We start from the raw sequence: 22,192 nt of genomic DNA on the forward strand, positions 1-22,192 counted from the left end.
TGATTTATTTTTTATTTTCTAGCATTTGTCCTGATTTTTATAAGACATGCGATTTCGTTCAATAATCATGCTTATATTGCAAGGCAAAACTCGGTAAGTTTTTTCCGTTTTTTCACAGTAACATTCATGTTGCCAGATATTTGAAGTTGTTGAAAATTACTCAGTACTATTTTTTAATTTCTTGAAAACAAAAGTGTTGCTAGTTCGATTTTGTCGCTATCTGGTGAAAATAAAAAAATAAGTTGAAAAAAAAATTCATTTCGTGTGACAAATGGACATTTTTTTCCGATAAAATTCTAAAAAGAACATTTTAAGAGGCAAAATTGCAAAATTTAAGGTGATAATCTTTGTTCGGGATAAAGGACATGAAGGGACCTATTACAAAAACGAAGCGAGCGGCTCGCCTGACCAATTGTGGTATTACAGATGGTAAGTCGGCTAGATTTTGGAAGAGTAGCTCGTCTGCGAAACTGCTCGACTCAGCGGTCACCAGCCAAGTTCCACTCGCGTTTCCCAGTATAACATTTTGTTCTCGTCTCGTCTGTGAGTGGAGGCGAGGCGGGTTGCTCACCTCGTTTGTAAAGGGCCCCAAAACCTAGAAAAATCTGCATTATTTATCTGAGAGATTAGACATCAAATCTACCTATCTGGCTACCTGTTAAAAAATCTGGATAATCCAGATAAATCTTGATACCTGACCACACAGCGTTCACTGCGCGCAAATTATTTCTTTTTTGTTTGAGCCCGAGTAAAGTATACAGTATTAAACATCTGACAATTTTTAGGTTCAATTTTGAACAGTTTACGTGTGCTGAATTCTTCGGGTACCCGCGAATGACTAACAACTGAAAGTTGCTCGATAAATTTGGATCGTTTGAGATACATGTTATATGAATAAATAACCGAAAAGCATTTTGAAGTGCAAATCGCCTACCACGAGTTTGATTTATTTTTACCTCAAAGAATGAAAATAATTTAGATCAAATTTGTGTCGAAAAAACAGGTGTCCTGATTTCTACCCCCGACCTGATGGTATCCCTAGGTATCGAGATTTATCAGAATTATTCACATTATTGAACATGTATTAAGATAGACAGGTTTAATATCTGATCTCCCAGATATTTCAATTCTGCATTATAGATTTTTCCTGATTTTGGGACCGATTTCAAGAAACGAGGCGAGCAATTTGCCTCGCCTAGAGTCACGGACTAGCAAAATGTTGTATTAGGAAACGCGAGTGAAACTTGGCTGGTGACAGCTAAGTGGAGCAGTTTCGCAGACGAGCTACTCGTCCGAGATCCAGCCGACTCACCATCTGTTATATCTAAATTGGTCAGGCGAGTGACTCGCCGCTCACCTCGTTGACTGTAATAGGCCCCTTTATTTCTTTAGCCCGCAAAACGGTCATCACTTCAAATTTTACAATTTTACCTCATAAAATGTTACTTTAAGTATTTTATCGAAGAAAAATGTCCTTTTATTTTTTATTTTTTCAGCGACGAATTCGAACTGGCAACCAGAAATGAAAAAAAAAAAAAAATACTGGGCAATCTCCAACAATTTCTAATATCAGGCAACATTCACGTTTCTGTTAAAAACTTACCGACTTGTGCCTTGAAATATGAGCTTGGTGATTGAAGATAATTGCATGTCTTATGAAAATCAGGACAAATGCTAGAATATGAAAAATAAATCAGGACGCCCAAATATGATCTCAAAATCAGGACATGTCCTGCTAAATCAGGACGGATGGTATCCCTAAACGAAAAAACTATTTGTCAAATATTCATTTGAGAAAACAGTTTAACAAGCTTCATGGCAACAAGTTGCTTTATTCATCATCGTCAAAAATTCTCACTAAATCACTGATTGCTGCTGGATATTTAGACACAGGACATTGGTTCCTCTGCTGTATATAAGTGACAACGCACCGGTAGCAGTATACATATCTTAAAAAATATTTGTCATTTACTGATACCACAAAAGAATGAAAACAGTTACCCTGATACTGATATAACAGTAGGTATGATCCATTTTTGAAGACAAAGAGGACATTTGTTTCTATACTTTCCACTGCTCAAATCACTTTCTGGTGCCTTTGGAAGTGGAAGTTTAGACAAATCGCCCATATTCGCTTCATTTTGCCACCACTCAATAAATTGCAAGAAAAAAGCAGAAAGCTCAAGAACTCTTAGTAATAACGTGCTCCACATAGCTGCCAATCTAAAATGTGAATTTTCCTTTGAAATTTGCAAAATTAAAATTACTTGCGATACCTACGTAACATGGCCAGATAATAAATCTTTGAACGTCCATGATACTTCTTCATCAGGTAGATAGGTAAGCGTTAGCCCCATTAACCATAATCCAGGTGAGTGCGTTGAGCTCTTTCCGGCTAAGTATGAAATGCAATAAACAAGTTTAAGCCCTTCAAAAACAGCTTTTAGAAAGGAAATCAATTGAGTCAATTGATGTTTCTCAACAGATATGACTTTTCCATTTTTGTTATCATTTCTCCATTTGTGTAGAATTCGTTCAAATTTGTGATTCAAATATGGTGCTACAACTAAGCATACTAAAGAGCATTGCTTTTGAATGCGATTGAAGCTCGATTTTTTATTTGAAACTCGTGTTAATCCGTAAAAAACTTCCGATAAAGACCCTCCATTGTTTCGCAGATAATAACTTTGCACAACACAGTTGAACAATACATATACTTCATCGTAATACTTCAGTAAAGTGCCGAATGGATATGGCTTTATAGTCGCTAAAAACTTGAGTAAAAGGTTTTGAACAGTAAATAGTAAATTATTGTTTATTATTTCTTACATGGATTACTTTTTTCAATGCTGGATAAAAAGTTGCATTTAATGAATCTGCGGCTAATACCTCAAATATCGAAGGGTGTATTTCGATATTGTGCGTAATATGCGCTCCTTTGGCTGCCATAATTCTTAATGTTTTTCTCCTTTATACTTTTTATATATGAAAATCATTTGCAAATGGGGTCTTCAAAGCATTATTATTGAGTACTTTGCTCAAAACTGAACGCGGTCTATCCCAAACTAGGGATGAGAAACCTATCGATAATTATCGATAGTATCGATAGTTGCCGGCTATCGATAGAATCGTTGAGCTTTCCGCGTGATCGATAGTTATTGATATTTTCCTCGCATTGGCATTTATACTCCACAATGATGCCAGAACCAGAGATGCCAGACTTTTTTTTGGCAAGTCTGTATAATCCATAAAAATGTCTGTATAAGTCTGTATACCGCTGCGAAAAAAAGTTACCGATACATTGATATCTAATTATTTGTCGACCTGTCAGATTGTTTTGTTTTATTGCTTGTTTCGATTGTTCTTTTTCGAGTCTATCATAGTTGGTCGATTAATCGATAACTAATTTATCTTTTAAATCTAAGTAACAAATAGAAGGAAGAGTCTTTCCCGTGATAAAAATCGTCGTTCGTCGTAATGTAGCTAAACTGATACATGATGGCAGAAGTCTCGCGGTTATAAAAATAGTACCTTCAAGGTTTGGGACATTTTAAGCAATTCTTCAACGTTGGATATTGCTCCGAATAGAACAAACGGTCTTTTCACCAATATATCCTGCATGGCAATCGATCGAGACAATCAGCTGTTTGTTACTGGGGGCGAAACAGGCAGATTAGTGCCCACGGGGCCGATAAAAACCCCGATAGCCTGACTCGATTCCCGTTGTCATGATTTCACTCTCAAAAACGACAGATTAATATGTTCAGCAAAGTGTTCAGTTCGTAGTTCACTTTTTCCAGCAACGGCTACAGTGACTTTTGGTTTTTGTGTTCGTTTTTTTTGTGTATACTGGTAAAACCATTATGTAGAATATCAGATATCTGTGTAATATCTGTATTATACTAAATGTCTGTATAAAAACTGTAGGCTTATGCGTGTCTGTATCGCAACACAGAAAGTCTGTATAATACAGATTTGTCTGTATATCTGGCATCTCTGGCCAGAACTGAAAAAATATATTGGCCTACACACTAAGACTGACAACTTTTTTTTGGGTAACATAGTACCCATCTCGAGCAAAAGCTCATCCCATCAAAATTGGGTAAAGTACTGAAACTCAAGAATTGAGTGAAGTGGTGTGAACTTAAAAATAGGTAAGCATTACCTAAAAGAAGTTCTACAGATGGTTCTCAAAAATGGGTAATTTTCTCACAAAATTGAGTTTCATACTTATAACTCACGAGAAGGTTTTTTTTTCTACAAAATATATCCCAAACATTATGATCAAAGTAGGCCTTAGACGCGCCTATGCTTTTGCACTGGGTTGTATGTGACTTTTTTTGTGGCTCCATTTCCATTTCGAACCCACTGTGGTTCCAATATTTTGCTTGTTATTTTTCGGTCATAGAAAAATGGCGTCATCTCATAGGCCTGGATCAAAGGCCACGCTGAGTTGCCAGAAGTATGCTGTTTTTATCTACATAAACCTTCGATGTTGAAGTATCGCGAAAACCGTTGAAAAAATTATTACTGGCAACGGCGGCGACTAAAAAGGGTTATTTACTTTATTTACTGATCGCTAGAGGAACACACAAATATGCAGCGATGCCAAATCTACGGAAATTTCCGTAGATCTACGCACGCTCATTATTTGTTACTCTAAAGTGAGTTAGATATGACCCATTTTTGAAAAAAGTGGAGGTACCCTAATTTGAGTACGTTTACGGTTACTCACTTCTGAGTAAGGGCGTCATACGTCAAAAACTGATTAGAATCTACTCTGTTTATGCAAACCAGGAATTAACGAAAATGAGTACAAGTTACCCAGTTTGCCTAAATTTGGAAATTTGATGATTTCTGGTTTTTGTAAATCTGACTCAATAAATAAAATAAATTCAGAACAATCAAAATCATAGATTTATTTTTCATCGAAACATTATAAAAGTTTTAAATCATTCACGTGTCTTTATATAATGCGGCAACCAACCGGTTCACAGTTGCCCGTGAACTGTGGCTCATGTTTTTGTACAGTACGCACACCAGAAAATCCGTCACCAAACACTGCGAAGGATTTAAATTGTATCGATTGCATGTATTGGGCACTGTACATCGATACAAATGTATCCGTTCATTATCACGAATAAAAGCCCGACCTAAAACGGCATCGCAGGACACACAACATGCGGTTGTTCATTTTGAAGAGATGTTTTTTATGTTTTCAAATCCTCTGCAATAATGATGTTGGGCTGAAATTGTTATGGAATATTGTTACATGTTGTTTGTAATGTAATTGATTAGGAAATTATTGATTTGATGAAAGATCAAATACTTACTGCTAGCAAACGAATAAAAAGCGACACCAATTGTTCTTCGGAAACAGATAATATCGCTGTTGAAAACTTTTGACATATACATATACTCAGGGGTGAGTAAACATCATGGATAATAACTCAAAACTGAATAAACATGGTAATTATGAAAATTTGGGTAAATGTTACTCAATTATCCAGTACCCGATAACTCACTTTTTGACATTTTGCATAAGAATACCAAACTGAGTAGATCCTAATCAAATTAGAGTTAAAATAAAGCAGCGTGGCGGAAATGATCCCTTTCTACGGAAATACGGATCCGTAGGTAAAATCTACGGAATTGAATTTTTTACGGAATTGTACGATTTTTTTTTGCAGTGTTTTTCATCTGACAAACATCGAACACTTTTCTGAAGGGCCGCTAGAATTTGCTACTGCTGTCATTCGCGTTAACGGTGTTGATAGAGATTTCAAAGGCTGTTCGCACCTACGCGAAGTCCCATATGTATCTCATATTGCACTGTTCGCACTTACGCGAAGTCTTATATGTACTTATCAAAACGTGCGTGATGAGCAAAATTATTTCTTTCCTTCTCTTGCAAAAACGAAACAAATTCGGTTTATTCGCGTAGAAAAAGATTTTGAAGGCTGTTCGTACCTACATAAACTCTCATTTGTAATTGTCAAAATGTGCGTGATTACAAAAGCATGCTTCTATCTTTTTCTCACGCAAAAACCAACCAAATATTAGCAACACCGTCAACGCGAATATCAGCAACGCCGTAAACGTGAATTGTTTTTCATTACCGAGTTTGTTTTTCATTGCCGCTAAAATTATCGGGTTGAAAAAAAAGCTATTGTTATTGGTTAAAAAAGTGTTCAGTGTCAAAAATTTATTTACTTTTCGATGTCCGAAAAGAGAATGAATAAAATTATGAAAAATTTTTTGGAGAGAGGCTTGCGAGAACCCTGCGCTAGCGATTCGAAAGGTGAGAATCATTTTTTATAACCTACACTCAAAATATTTTTCACATTATTGTTACGTGAAATTTCCTGTACTTATTCATTTTCTGTCATTTTGCATGATTTATGTGACAAACATAACATCTACGTGAAAATCACATGCATACTATGTTTTATCACGTAGTAACTTGGCAACGTCAAACAGAATGTCATAGAAGAAGTATCGCGTGAACTCTCTATGTGAAAATACACAGAAATCAAAATGGCAAAGCTGTTGTCTAACTCAGTCTCTGACAATAAAATAGAATTTCTCGACGGCTTGCCAATAAGGTAGCTTTCGAAAAACCGTACGAATTTGACATCAAGCCTTGAGCTTACAGGTTTCACACAGATTTAGTTCAAAGGTCGAGGAGTTTCCCATACATAAACAGTTGCAGCTTACAATAGTTATCGCCGGCAAATGTCGTAATATTTGTCCGTTTTTATGTCGTTTGATTCATTTACGAATCGGCGATTTTGCATGGCCGTGCGATTTATCAAGCAACATATTTCTATAGTTTCTAAAAACTATTTGCCGTCTTTTAATTGGGGAAACAAAATTTGGAAATTTTACGTTGTATCAAACGTAGTAGCTAGCAGATAATCGAATGCTTTCCATTTTACCGGTAGTTGAATTCTACGTGAAATTCACATAAAATGAATATGTCTGCTGTATAAAATTCATAGGATAAATCATATCACAAGATCATGATGAACTCAAATGACAATCACGTAGAATCTACGTGAAAATGATAGTGGAAAATATTCACATAACTTATCCGGTAATTATGACGTGAAAATTATTTTGAGTGTACTTTAAAAAAATGGAATTCCGTAACTTGATCAACTTCTGAAATTTATAATAATCATTTAAAATCGATATAAATTAAAACAACAAGCAGTGATACGTGAGATTTCAGGACCTTCTGTGCCCTTTTGATGTACTTTCGAGGCGGCTAGGGACATCAAAATTCACAGGAACAGCTAAAGAGCATCTTTAACCTTTGTTTACAGTTTGAGCTCTAGAGCAAAATCTGTTTTTATAATCAAATTAGATTACAAAAACCGCTTCAGAATACCTGCTATCAGCATAAAACTAAATATCGGCAGTCAGCGATTCATCACAATCAGGAAAAACGTCTTCAACGGTTTTACTTGGAAAATGTGAAGCAGTGAAGCAGAACGGAGCCATGTGAGAATATTTGCGAGTAAAAGTTATGGTTCTATGTAAAAAATTAACAACCGGTTCATGCCACACCGTGTGCCTTGCTCAAATAAATGGTATTTCAAATAGTTCAGTAATATAATCTATCATTTGATATTAAATTAAATTCAGATAGTCTTAGCTACCAACTAGATAACACAATAAAGAAAACGGTGGTTTGTTTTCGAAAGACATAAAATATTCAAACAAACCATAACACTTGTAAACACAGGTTTTACCCTGGAGCTCTAACTGGAAAAAAGGAAAGATTATAGCTTCTCAACCACTCTCGTGAATGATGATGCCCCTAGCAAAGAAAACGTTTTCAGAAACTCAAATGAGTTTTCTCATAAGCAAACGTAGAAGCGACGAACTCGAAGAGGAATCACTCTACAGGCCAAAACGCCATAAAATTTCAGAGCGACTTGCTTGAGTTCTGGGGCAACTTTTTTAAACTTCGGTCGACCAGTGTTATTATTTTAAATTCTATCAAACTGGATGTGTTTCATGGAAAAAATTTTTTTTTTGGTTAAGATTCAAGTTAGCAAAAGCGAAGCTAAACTATTCAAATTACTACTGGTGGGATTTTCAGTAGGATCCAGTTTATTTCTGACCTTTTATAGTTTTGTGATTTGGGTGTGAGAAGCTATGATAGTCGTAAACTATGTCACAAAATATCAAAAAATTGGTCGCAGTGACGAAAATACCCAACACGGAAAAATAGTCGTAAACTAAATCAGTTAAAAATAAATTTGAATAGTCAGATTTTTTTTTTTTGAAAGATCAGGGAAATTCAGAAAAAAGGAAATTTATTTTTGGAAATTGAGTCCGAATTCGAATTCGTCAACAACGAGGTAGGTAGACGAATTCGTCAACTTACCTCGAGCTCATCGCTGTCAATTGTCACTGTGCTGCCTAAGCGGGCCCTGTCGTGCTTGGTTTCGTCAGCCAGCATGTACTTTTTTTCTGTGTGGACTCATCACTGCGATCAGAGCTTAGATCTATTGTGATATTGCCCAGTTGTTTTCTGTACTTCATATTATTGCAGTATCATCATTGAAGTAAGTGATACGCTTATCATTCATATTCGTGCCATTCCGTTTCAAGCTTACTGCTCTTCTATTATACCGAACCTCTGTCCATCCTAACAAAGTCGCCTATTTACAATTCCCTGTAGACTTTCATACGTTACTCACGCCAGTTTTATAATGCAGTCATACCTCGATACAAGGCAACTTTATTTTTATTTTCGTTACGTTATATCTATTTATTTATTTTTAAACCTTTCTTATGCCCAATTTATTTTTCAATTTATACAAAAGGTTTCTCAAAGATGCGTGAAAACCGATGGGAAATATCAGTATTTTTAAACCATTCTCATGCCCATTTAGGACAATTTTCAACAAGCATAATTTTTTTTATTGATGCAAGATTGTTGGTGGTTACTCACAGATGCGCGTAAACCTATTTCCCATCACCTATCAGTAGTTTTAAACAATTCTTATGCCCATTCAGAGAAACTTTCAACAAGCTAAAGAAATTTTTTTTAATGACTGCAAGACTGTGAATTGTTACTGAAGGATGCGTGGAAACCTATTTCCCATCACCTATTGGCATTTTTAAACCTTTCTTATGCCCATTTTGAACAATTTCAAAACTTACTACAAACATTTTTTTTAAGCAATTTATAGCCCAAAAACAGTTGCTGTATCATTTATTTTCAATTTCAATGTATTTTAAAAGCAACGTTATATCGAGGTAAAAGTTACGTTATATCGAGTTACGCTACATCGAGGTTGCTTTATATCGAGGTTGCCTTATATCGAGGTATGACTGTAATAGGGACTTATTTTTGTTAGAAGGAGAGTCAACAGGGGTACTGTAGAATTCAGATTGAAGGAAGGGTACGTGGTGCGGAGCCTGAGAATAAACCCATGCTAAAATTAAACTCTTTTAGCTGATATATAAAAATCAGGAAGCCGTGAATAGCTGAACAACCCAATTGTATTGTCTGTTTCTTTCAAAACAATATGCGCCAAATTAGTCGCAGAAATCGTCGTCATGGAGTTTGTATGGCAACGATTTCTGCAACGAATTTGGCGCGTTTCGTTCGAAAGGAAACAGACAATATCTTATGCGGCTTAAAAATCGATGAATAGATAGTGCGTAGAGACTTTGTTCTCACGGCCCTTTTGGAGGATCTGCGCGAAGTGAAGATCTGATTGCTATCTTCCCAAGAATCCATTTACTAAGGACGACAGACGTTAGAAGATAACTTGGGAACAGTCAGGCGATGCAGGCACTAGGGATTTTGCTGTCCCCTCTTCTGTCTATATCGCTCCACGTCTTGACGAATAGCTCGACGCAACATTATTACCCGCCCAACGTTGTTCTCGTCCAACACTTTCCTACACTCATTCCGTAGGTTTCGTACCACATGCCCCAGGACGTTCTTCGCTACGCTGTTAATGACTGTTTTCACGGCACTCTAACAGTCCTCGAAAGGGGTTTCAATCAACTCGGCCTCCTCCGGCAGCGATGCTTCAAGGTAATGCACGTAGTTTTCAGCGACCTGGTAGATGGTATGACCATCCAAAACATACGTAACATAGAATCTTTCTAGCGCACCTCTGGTAGCTTCCAATTGCATCAATGAAATTGAGTGATCGACAGTTTCATGTTCCGAGTTTCAAATCGTTAGTCCGTTTTCGTGGCCTGGGTCTATGCCGATTATTCGGTTCGAATTATTTTGTTCTTCGTTTGTTACTTACTTACCTTACCAATCAGACGAGAGCCGTGGTGGCTCGTGCTGTATCAAGAATTTGTCGCCATGTTGCTCGGTTTTGGGCTGTGTTTCGCCAGTTCCCCAGGCGTCTCATCACCCGCAAGTCTCCTTCAATCTGGTCGAGCCATTGTGTACGCTGCTCCCCTCTATTTCTGGTGCCGGTAGGGTTGCTGAAGAGAAATGATTTCGCAGGGTTGTCACCCGGCATCCTTGCGACGTGACCGGCTCACCGCAACCTATTGACTTTCGCCAGGTGTGCAATGGGATTTGGAGAGAATCAGCGCGTGCAGTTCATGGTTCATGTGGTTCATGCGCCGTCGCCATTCTCCGTCGTTCGTCTGTACTCCACCGTTGATAGTCCGCAGCACCTTCCGTTCGAAAACTCCAAGAGCGTTAAGGTCCCCCGCGAGAAGCGTTGTTGTCTCGATCCCGTAGAGGACTAACGGTCTTATCAGGGTTTTGTACAGCGTCAACTTCGTGCGTCATCGCACTCGATTCGATCGAAGTGTCTTCCGAAGTGAAAAGTAGGCACGATTTCCTGCCTGGATGCGTCTCTGGATCTCTTTGCTGGTGTTATTGTCGGCGGTCACCAGTGACCCCAAATACACGAACTCATCGACCACCTCAAGCTCATCACTGTCTACAGAGACTTGAGTTCGGAGGCTGATGTTGTTTTCCTGGGAGCCTCTCGCTCGCATGTATTTTGTTTTCGACGCATTTATCCGCAGTCCGATCCGTCCAGCTTCGGCTTTCAGTCGGGTGTAAGTTTCCCCCGCCGTCGCAAAGTTACGTGATATGATGTCAAAGTCATCCGCGAAGCCCAGAAGCTTAACGGACCTTGTGAAAATCGTGTCAATTCCCGCCCTCCGGATCACACTCTCAAGGGCGATGTTAAACAACAAACAGGAAAGTCCATCACCTTGTCTCAACCCTCTGTGCGATTCAAAGGGACTGGAGAGTATCTCCGAAACACGCACGTAGCACATCACTTGCGCCATTGTGGCTCTGATCAATCGAGCCAGTTTATCCAGAAGTCCGTTGTCGTGCATGATTTGCCATAGCTGTTCTCGATCGACTGTATCATAGGCCGCCGTGAAGTCAATGAAGATTTGATGTGTGGGCACGTTGTACTCGCGACATTTCTGTAAGATCTGTCAGATTGAGAAGATCTGGTCCGCGGTGGCACGGGCTCCCATGAAACCCGCTCGGTACTGACCCACGAACCTCCTGGTTAAAGGTGACAGACGACGACGGAACAGTATCTGTGAAAGTATTTTGTAGGCGGCACTGATAAGCGAGATATCGCGGTAGTTGCGCCATTCCAGCTTGTCGCCCTTCTTGTAGATGGGACAGACGACTTCCTCCATCCACTCGTCTGGCAGTTTTCCCTCCTCCCAAATCCTGGAAATGACCCAGTGCAGCGCTCTAGCCAGCGCCTCTCTTCCATGTTTTAAGAGCTCGCTCGGCAGTCCGTCTTTGTTGTTTTCCAGCTTTCCGATCTCACAAAGAACTTCATGAATATCGGGGGCTGGTCATCCGCTGCTGGTGCTCCTAGGTCAGTTCCTGCTCCGCCTCTGTTTACTATTTCGCCATTCAGGTGTCCATCGAAGTACTCCTTCCACCTGTCAACCACCTCGCTGCCATTCGTGAAAAGGTTCCCATCCGTGTCGTTGCACATATCGGCTTGTGGCTTATAGCCTCTGCGGAACTGGTTTACCTTCTCATAAAACTTCACTGGCACAGTACAGCTGCGCTAGCTCCTCATGTTCACGATCCTCTTGCTGGTGCTTCTTTCGTCGGAGAATCGTGGTCATGTCGTTCCGTGCCCGTTTGTCATTGGCCTTGTTCTCTCTCGTTGACCTGCCCAGGTTTATCGCCCAGGTCCGGTTCTTCTCATTCACCGCTGCCTCGCACTCCCTGTCATACCAGTCGTTTCTGCCACTCGGTGCTTTCACTCCTGGTGTCGCCGTTGCGGTGTCCCCGATAGCTGTGCGAATGCTGCACCAGCCGTCTTCGAGAGGCAATGCGCCTAGCCACTCCGCTGTGGGGAAGACCGTTTCAAGCTGTTGCACGTATTCCTCCGCAGCCTGGGAGTTCCGGAGCTGCTTAATGTTGAAGCGGGGTTCGGCTATGTCGCCCGTGGGATACGGTCGACAGTTTTGAGCGCAATGATACCGCAACTAGGTAGTGGTCCGAGCCAATATCCGCACCGCGATAGGTACGTACGTTTGTAATGTCAGAGAAGAATCGGCCGTCGATGAGAACATGGCCAATTTGATTTGCTCAACGTTGGTCAGGTGATCCCCAGGTGGTTTTGTGGATGTCCTTACGGGGAAAGAAGGTACTTCGGACTGATAGTCCACGGGAAGCTACGAAGTTGACGCATCACTGGCCGTTGTCGTTCGTCACGGTGTGCAGGCTGTGCGGGCCGTTCACCTGCTTGTATATTTCTTCCCTACCGATCTGTGCGTTCATGTCCCCGATGACGATCTTGATGTCTACGCGAGCAGCTATCGTAGAGTTTTACCAGCTGTGCGTAGAACTCTTCTTTCTCTAAATCGGGTCTTCCTTCGTGAGGGCAGTGCACAGGGTAGTGTAGTTGTAGAAACAGAACAACCTGTTGCTGATCGCCTGCCACTTGATCACACGGCTCTGCATCCTGCTCAGCACTATAAAGCCGGTACTCAGCTCATTGGTTGTGCCCCCGCTCTGGTAGGACTGTACCCTGCGACCACAAATCCTCCATACCCTCTCTCCTTTCCGGCAAAGCTCCTGGAGCGCAACGATGTCGAAGTGGCGGGAATCTGGTTTCTACCCGGGGCGTTCAGCGATTTACATTTCCATGTACCGAGCTTACAATCGTCGTCCTTATTTCGTCGCTTAGGTCGTTGCCAATTGTTCCGGTCCGTATTCAATTCTTGATTGTTCGTAGTATTTTGATGTTTCGGCATGCTGCCTCACTAGGGCTGCGGATGCCTAGTCTGCGACGGGGCTGCCGTCTCAGATGTAGCTGGCGAGACGCCGCATTTCATAATTCAGCCGTCCGCTCCGGATCAGACGCTGTTTGAGCCGCCCCTTACATGGGGAACAGAAGCTCGGACAAGCTGCCCTCCTAAGAGAGCAGCTCCCCCTTTCCTGTCAGCATACGACCAAGTTTCCACCGGTTGACCGATCTTCCTTTGGTTGCTCGTATCCCAGTCGGTACCACGCGGAGATAGGGATAGGAGTTGCAGGGCATTATGCTTTGGACCACACTGGGGTCTATTTTATGCCAACTAGTACGGGTGTATTGCTGGTGCGCACTGCCCAGCCGTTTCGTTTGTTGCTAAGTTGTTTTTCCTGGTGCAGGCTCGCAACCAACCAACCAGCAACCAACCCCACTGTCTTAAAGAAGGACCAACGTGCTACCACTGTTCTAAGTCCCGAATACGTTTTGGCTTTGGTGTCTAGAGTCCTGGGTGCACTAACAAGACGGTAGCTCAGCCGCTCCTTACATGAAGAACAGACGCTGTTTCGAGCCACCCCATACATGGAGGTCAGACGCTCAAATCAGCTCTCAAAAAAGCCCCCTTTACTGTCAGCATACGACTAGAGATCCCCCCCCCCAGGATGTACGGATAGGAGGCTAAAGGGTCACCAGTGATACTTCACATGGATTTATTTTATACCTGTAGATACGAGATATGCTGCGCCTTCTCCAGCCATTTACAAACCAAGCTCGTTACTTATTGATTTTAATAGTAAGTTGTGTTCTATTCAATCTGTTTCTTTGTTTTATTTTGTCTGGAACAAAGCGAGCGACCCTGAACATCAAATCCAAACAGAAGACTACAACAACAACACAATAGCTATGGAAATAGTCAGCAATGAGGAACTTGCAATTAGTGAAAATGAGGCAAGAATAAGTTTAATCGTAAAAAAGAAAAAATGTAAGTCAGTTACTGGTTCTCTTTGTAAATATATTTAGAATTTTGTATATGTGTATAATCTATATAATGTATGTACAATCAGTTTTTTTTACGCAGGGGATACATACCTCGTAATAAACCGCGTTCATTCGAAAATTCACCTGAAATAAACCACCAAGAAAAACTTTAGAAAAAAACCGAAACGTTCTACGACCAGTATTAAAAATTTTCCTCTTTGACGGTCATTTCAGATCTTTCGGAGGGCGAAGAGCCTAAGTCTTGACTAAGTCTTCCACTCAATAAACACTTAGACGTTTTTGGTTCCGAACCCGCATAATTCGAAAACTCGCGAAAAAAATTTGAACTAGCGCGTTATCGCGAAAAAAAACGCGGTAATTCAAAAATCCGCTTAAAGAAAAATCGCGTTAATTAAAAAAACCACGTTATTTTAAAAATTCGCGTAAACAAAACCTTCTAAAAAATTCGCGTAAAAAAACTGACTGTATTCCTCTAAAAGTCTCGGATGACTCCGAATTTTTAGTATTGCATGTGTAGCGATGCATTTTAATTAAATATTTCAACTTATCGAATAGCTGCTAAACGCTACGTTCAACAATACAAAGAAGTCTGGGAAAAAGAGCTACCGTGGCTTGAACAGCGAGGAGAATCTGCATACTGTAAGGTTTGTGAATCTTCCTTGAAATTTGAAAACGGAGGGATAAAGGATTTACGAACACATCAAAGACAGGAAACTCACAAAAAAGCTGCATCAGCAATTTTAAACCGAAGCAATGATTTGAAGAAAATGCTACCATCAGAACTAGCAACTGTAGATGCGTGCATTCGATTATGCTTGTACGCAGTACACAAAAATATTTCGTTCAGAGCTATGGACGAACTCATACCGACATTAAAAGCATCCTTTCCTGATTCAAAAATTCTTAATTCAGTGAGAATGTGCCGCACGAAAGCGGCAAGAATTATCATCGCAGTGACTGGAGAAACGCAGAAAAATAGACTGATCCAGATCATGCAGCAAACTTACTTCAGTATAATCGTGGATGAATCCACCGATATTACATCGGAAAAAGTTCTGTGTGTCGTTGTGAGGTACTACGACGAGAATGTGGGTCACATTCGCGACGTGTTTTTTGATCTGATTGAACTCGATGCGAGTAACGCTTCTTCTAAAAAAACAGCAATTGTTAAAAGACTCGATCAGTTCAACATCCCATATAAAAAGTTTATGCTCGGAATAGGGAGCGACAACGCTGCTGTCATGGTCGGACAGAGACATTCAGTAACGAGTCTACTGCGGGACGATTGTCCGCATCTCATCAGTATGCCCTGTATATGCCACTCTCTCGCCTTATGCGCGTCTTACGCTAGCAAAAAGTTACCCGATCATCTGGAACAAATGCTAAAAGATATTTACAGCTATCTATCTGCTAGCCCGGTTAGATTGCAGCAATTTGATAAAATTCAATGCATGCTAGATTTCAATCCAATCCGCGTGCCACGGATGCATGATGTTCGATTTTTGTCTAGAGGACAGGTTGTCAAGCACTTCACTATAGTTCAACCTTTTTCACTTGTTAATTCTATCATTTACAGGTTGTGAAGGCTGTTTTGTCTAGATATGAACCGTTGCAGATATACTTTGGACTTGCGTCAAACGTTGATAATTTATCGAACGCATCGAAAATTCATAAAACGCTCGCTGATACCGTTACCGAAATCTACCTGTTATTTTTAGATTTCATTTTGCCGTTCGTTGATAATATGAACAAACTTTTTCAATCGGAAAAACCGGAAATCATTTCACTCCATGCAACTTTATCAAGAAAACTTAGACATTTACTTAGCTACTTCATAAAAGATGATGTCACGCGATCTACAAACTTGACTGATATTAAATTTCACCCCCATGATTTCAAGCCGGTTCATGATTGATCCTAGGTACCTAGGAGTAAAGGTAGCTACCAAACTAGATGCCAGTAAAATTGAAAAAACACAATTGTTAGCTATACAAAATACGTGCACTGCGTTTTACCTAGAGTTAGCCTTGCAAATGTTTAAACGGTTCCAATTAGAGAATGAAATCTATAAAAGTATTCAAATGTTGGAACCCATCAACATTTTTGAAGGGAGAAGTTTGAGCGTTGGCCCCGTTTTACCACATTTCCCAACTGTAATACCAGATAGCATGTAGCAGGATGCTGATAACGAATTTAATGAAATTAAGCACTTGAATTTCAAATGCTTAGGACTAACGCAATAAAATAACGCCGAGGATTTTTGGATTAAAATAACGAATTTCCGCGATAGAAATGATGCACTGAAGTATCCGTTAATGGCACGACTTATGAGAGCAATACTATCTTTACCACATTCATCGGCGGCAGCTGAAAGGATATTCTCCGCCCAAAATTTGAACAAAACCAAAATCCGAAACCGTTTGAAAAATGCTTCCCTAGTGGGAATTCTCCGAACAAAAGATTGGATAAAAACATTCGGAAATCCGAATACAGCGCAAATTCCGACTGAAATGCGACTTAAATTTAACAGTCAAATGTATTCTATCGCTGTTGAAGACAACGAATGTGAAACTGAAGATTACCATGATGTCCTAGAACTTCTCGAATAAATAGGTAAGTATTCTAAAAATTGTCACAATGTTTGAAAATTTTTTAAACAAAAACATTTCCTTTTTAGATTCAGTATCATCTGTTTATGTTTCCTAGCTGGTTCTAAAAGAGGAGAATAGTGTTGTAACTCGCTACAATCTGATCAATCTGATTGAAAAAAAAAAGGTTTGTTAACCCATCGGAAGTTTATATTAACAACAAAAACAGCCCACCCTATTTGTAGATTAACATCGCAGATGAGAAAACCATCCTTGAATTGAACTTTTCATTTTGGAATTGGGAAACAGACCCCCGCGATTTATTAGAAATCGTACGCATTGTATTTCAAAAAAAAAGATGGAAAATATTCATAACATTTATCGTGAGCATATTGATTCTATCGAGAATCACAAAAAAGTTCCCAGATTTAGTGGTAGGTTTCAATAGATTAAGTGTCTTGTATATATTATTTCTTAATTTTTTTTTTATCTAGAAGAAAAGATTATTGGTTCAAAAATAACGTCAGCTGAGAAACAGGACCGAACTAATTAAAAACTGCTTACAATTTTGCTCGATGGATCGATGGACTTTGTCTATTGCTAGTCCCATCGATATACAAGAGCGTCGACATCATTGCAAATCGGATGCTTCAGCTACAAATGTAAAATATTCAAAAAGGTTGGAGGAAGGTTGCTAAATTTTGGTAACAGTGCAAGTCGAATGGAAATGTTGGAAAAAACAAGGGGTTCATTCAGCGCCATCAGGCACTCCTACATACACGGCTCTTTGTGTCAGTAGTGATTTGAAGGTAATTGAATTTTCATGTGCCACAGTAATCTGTTTGGAAGCGATGAATTTCATAAACTACAACAGCAACGAAAAGCAAAACAATGACAAAGCATTAAAATTTATAAAGTGAAACATTAAACAAGTTTGCAAATCGGATTCTTCAGCTACAAATGGCAAAAAAAGTGATAGCAGGCGGGAAAGTGACATTACCATTAATCTCCAGAAATACGATTTATTAGTAACGGACTCGGAAAATCAATCTTGCTGGAGCAAGAAACTCGTTTTCGAATGCTTTTTAAACCAATCATTGATCTTCACACACCAGCTCAAGAGGTTGAGGCCCAATGAAAAATTTCTATCGTGTAAGAGAGGAATGCAATAAGTAGTTAATTCAGAATCTGATGATTGTTTTTTCATTCCAGTGATTTTCAGATTTCGAGCACGTTCAAGAATCATCTGTACTCGACCATACGTGCGGAACAGGATCCAACTGGTCGAAAACTGCTTACAACTTTGTGCGACAAATCGAATCCGTTGAATGTGCCTATTGCTAGTCCCATTGATTTAACAATAGCGTTAACGTTATCTGGTAATAATTATGAAAATGAAACTTCGAATAAATTGTTATTCAAAACCCACAACATGCCAAAATAAAAAAAAAACACAAGATGTCACTGCACCCAAAATCTTTCGTATGGGAAGATTGCTAAATTTCGGTTACAATTCCAGTCAAAAGATCAACAGGATCGACTCAGTATCGCGCTGGTTGAGCACCCTCACTTTTGTCAATTCCAGCAGAAATTCTTGTTTGGTTTTTGCTTGTGAAAGAAAATATTTTCGCTCTCGTCATCAAGCACATTTTGACTATCCCATAATCCGTGTTAACACAGTGTTACTAATATTTGTTTCTTTTTTGCATGCGGAAAGATGGATGGAAACATTTTTGTTTTATCATCCCGCACATTTTGACATTTACATATGGGAATTTGCGGAGGTGCGAACAACCTTTGAATTCTCTCATAACACCATTAACACGAACTACATATGAGAGTTCACGTAGGTGTGAATGGTGCGACCGATCTTTGAAATATTTCTCAGCACCGTCAACGCGAGTTGCGACTGCCAAAATTTTTATGGGGGTTCAATTTCGGCCGTCTACGGAATTGAAGTCAAACCAATCTGGCATCGCTACAAATATGTCGAATAATTTACTTACTTCGCGGTTTTACGGCAATCCAAGAGACAATTGCGATCAGCTGATTCCAGTCTGTTTTCAACTTATGACAGGTTTATGTATGTTCGATCGGTCGCAACTTGGATGCAATACGGATTCAGAAGCGTGAAAAACAAGTGTTATCCGATCGGTAGCTCTAGTATCGCGAGTGCCAATTCTAAATAAAACAATAAAAAAACACTTTTGATACTATTGCCGACATTAAAAGATTTCGGTTACGGTCGTGTTTTGGTTTTGCAGCTTGAAAAACATCAACAATAACAAACGTACAAACAGTGAAACTAGAGATACTCAGAGAGAGAGAGAGATAAGCGATGGAAAAACCACAAATTTGGCAACTAAGTTTCACATGTCAGAGGTACCAGATCTATTCTCAAAGCGCAATAAGGACTAACTTTTTCGTATAACTGATGGTAACGGTGGAATTCCTGAGAAATAATAAAGTGCATCGTAAAAACCGTGAAAGTGTCAAATTTCATATACTTTCACTGTAGCGTCGTCACGAATTGATACCTTTTTCATCATGATAGAGTTAATGCTGGCATGTGACGAGGAGTAGGTCCATGTCAAATGAAAACGAAATTGGAATAAAAGGGATAAGGCAAAAAGGGATTTTGTCCTTTTTTCGGCCGTTTCGTATTTTCCATGCCTTCTTGCATAGCGTGATTTCGTTCACGCCCACGCGTGGATTGGAAGAAGTCTATTTTTACTAGTATGTGAGATACACGTGGTGTATGACTTATCCTGCGCGGGGGACATATCGCTGCACTATATTTGATATAAGAAATGAAGCTCGCGTCTCGAGTAAACAACGCGTTCTATCAGTAGGTCTGAAATGCTAAGATTAGAGTCAAAGATATTTTCTGTCCTTATCAGGTTGCTTAGAGTTAAGGAAAATCTGTTCAAAGAATGTGTTAGAGAATGCTACCAACGCAATGCATTTAAACTTATATCTCTGTATTGGAGGGAAAGAATTGTATCAAGGATAGGAATACGATAAGTAACTAAATGTTTCGTAAAACTATATTTCTATCTCTGTTCAACAAACTAAGGCTAGGCTTAGAAAATGATTTTAGAAGATATACGAATGTGAACTTCTTCAGCTAGCCTTAAAGTAGTAGTTGTAATTTTACCCCCTAAGATGTGAATTTGTATAAACTTTTTTACTATATAAGCTAATATTTTTGAGAATAAAATTCAGTATCAGTTTAAGATTGAGACTCAACGTGTTTTCCTGTGCTAAGGATCACATCCCGAACTCTAACTAGTAAAAGCGGTTTTCCTGTGCTCAGGAAAACTTTTGTCGACCCGTTTCTGTTCCAAGGAACGTATAAAGAGAGGATCCTTCGCCCTCTTGGTCGCATCAAAAACGCGATTACATTTTGGTGGCTCCAGAGAGGAGCAGGACGAAAGTTGCGCTAAGAAAAGCGAACGTCCAACGTGTTGGGTAAGATTAACAACACGTAAATAAGCACCGTGTTTGTTGAAATCTGCACGGGTAGCTGAATGAACGGCGTGTTGGCGCCAATAAGACCAACAAAGGTGAACTATCACAAAAAAGGCGTAAGCGACTAGAACGCTTAAACGCAAACTCCATCTGGACTGGCATCATCGGCCAGTATAAGGACAGGATTCCCAGCAGACAGCTGGTTGAGAAACACCGACGGACGGTCGGACAGACAGTCGACGCGGTCGCTGATTTAAATCTTGGATCAAGCGGACGGCTGGATTCGAGTCACTGAAGAGATTCAGTGCAGGAACCGGTGCGGCCGGATAACGAAAACGAGCTAGAGGAGAGGCTAGCGCAACCAAATAGCGGATTGCTATCATTACCGACGGACGGTCGGCAATTTAAATCTCAAGTCTAGCGGACGGCTAGATTGAGTCACTGAAGACGATCAGTGTTGAAAGAAACATTAACCCTGTTCCAAGGGCTAATTTAACCGGTGCAGCAGAGCTCGAAAATCGCTGACGGACGGTCGGTGGAAATTAATCACTGACGGACGGTCGGTGTAATAAGTTACGGAAGTCGCTGACGGACGGTCGGCGGAATATCAGACACGGACGGACGGTCGGTGTAAGGAAAACCAGTTACCGACGGACGCACAGTGGGGCGACTCCATACAAAGGCTGGCCAAGCAAAAAAAGTGTCGATAAATGCGACAAAAACTTGGTATTTACATAATTTTGGGGCTCTGAACACGAATTTGGCATCCATTTTTGGTTTGGGACCGTCCATAAAGCACAAAAGCCAATTTTAATATTTTTTTGGCCCTTTTTTCCTTTTTTATAGAATTATATGATCTTTGACCACAAGTACCGGGCCACCGGGCGTCCTTCGCATTGAAAAAAAAAAACGTAATTTATGGACGACCCCTCGAACTAAACAAATTTTGCCTAAATATATATATTTAAAAAAAATTAAACAACATAATTACAAATTAATTACAAATTGAAAAAATCATCAACAGCATCATCATCTTTCGCTGTGATCGCTTAAATCTCGTGATGAATTGTTTCCAGAAAATTTCAAGTTCATTATACTTATCAGCAGGAAAAATGTCTTTCGCTGCAATTTTCATTTCTTCTAGTAATTTTCGATGTTTCATTGTTTCATATATATGTTATCTTCCTAATCCGGTTTCTATGGTTGAAAGAGGACATTTAAATACATGTATAACACCACGAATTGACAACTTACTAGACATTGAATTAGGTGGTGCCGCTGAAGTTGAAGGCTCCATAATAAAATTCAACGAATTTATGAATTTGAAAACTAAGACACTGGAATGACACAACGTTCTAAATGAATACGAAAAGATGCGGAGGGCGAAGACTGTTCTTTGTTTTTTTCTCATAAAGCCAAATGTGTGCTTTACTTTTGTATGCAAACGAGTGCGAAGCAAAAGCAATCTTCAAACGGGCTATTGTTGGCCGGAATTCGATAGTATGTATTTGCTGCTAATATTTGACACTTCAATCAGTTTAACGAATTTCATGATCATAAATTGAAAAGGGCTGAATGTTTTTAGTATTGTTTTAAATTTGCAGAAAGTGATAAAGTTTGAGAAAATTGAAATTTCAGATTTGTTTACTGTTTTCTTGTTTAACACTTATTTTATAACTTTTCATTGATAAATTTTGTGATTTTTGCCCAAATTTATATTTTATCCTTACGGATTGAGTACGATATCATAAATTTTCATTAATGGGGTATCATGGTGATGATTAAAATTAATCCAGGATGAAATTTCAACTTCAAAAATGAAAACTAAAAAAATCTGCTATCGCTTTTTTCACTAAAGTGACAATTTGCGCAGTTTTACGCAGC

At 39.5% G+C, this 22,192-nt stretch overlaps 2 protein-coding genes across 3 annotated transcripts; one reads left to right on the forward strand and one right to left on the reverse strand.

Annotated features, from left to right (window-relative positions):
• Positions 1 to 1,802: 1,802 nt before the first annotated feature.
• On the reverse strand, positions 1,803 to 3,089 carry LOC129724403 (peroxisome assembly protein 12-B). Its single transcript, XM_055679284.1, has 4 exons — positions 2,830 to 3,089; positions 2,281 to 2,774; positions 2,002 to 2,223; positions 1,803 to 1,949 (listed from the first exon to the last, which is right to left on the reverse strand). Exons 1-4 carry the CDS (start codon positions 2,947 to 2,949, stop codon positions 1,832 to 1,834), a joined length of 954 nt encoding a protein of 317 aa, XP_055535259.1. The 5' UTR covers positions 2,950 to 3,089; the 3' UTR covers positions 1,803 to 1,831.
• Positions 3,090 to 5,993: 2,904 nt separating this feature from the next.
• LOC129724401 (uncharacterized) lies at positions 5,994 to 18,268 on the forward strand. Of its 2 annotated transcripts, XM_055679281.1 has the most exons (8): positions 5,994 to 6,301; positions 14,098 to 14,232; positions 14,805 to 15,766; positions 15,826 to 16,862; positions 16,927 to 17,024; positions 17,083 to 17,271; positions 17,332 to 17,989; positions 18,050 to 18,268. In XM_055679281.1, the coding sequence occupies exons 1-4, from the start codon at positions 6,220 to 6,222 to the stop codon at positions 16,162 to 16,164; spliced, it is 1,518 nt and encodes a 505-aa protein (XP_055535256.1). In that variant the 5' UTR covers positions 5,994 to 6,219; the 3' UTR covers positions 16,165 to 16,862; positions 16,927 to 17,024; positions 17,083 to 17,271; positions 17,332 to 17,989; positions 18,050 to 18,268. The 2 variants fall into 2 exon arrangements, 1 of the variants encoding a protein (XP_055535256.1); XR_008727914.1 differs by lacking the exon at positions 14,805 to 15,766 and having other exon boundaries at positions 6,028 to 6,301.
• Positions 18,269 to 22,192: the final 3,924 nt, after the last annotated feature.

The sequence above is a fragment of the Wyeomyia smithii genome, chromosome 2, assembly GCF_029784165.1.
Source record: "Wyeomyia smithii strain HCP4-BCI-WySm-NY-G18 chromosome 2, ASM2978416v1, whole genome shotgun sequence".
NCBI lineage: Eukaryota > Metazoa > Arthropoda > Insecta > Diptera > Culicidae > Wyeomyia > Wyeomyia smithii.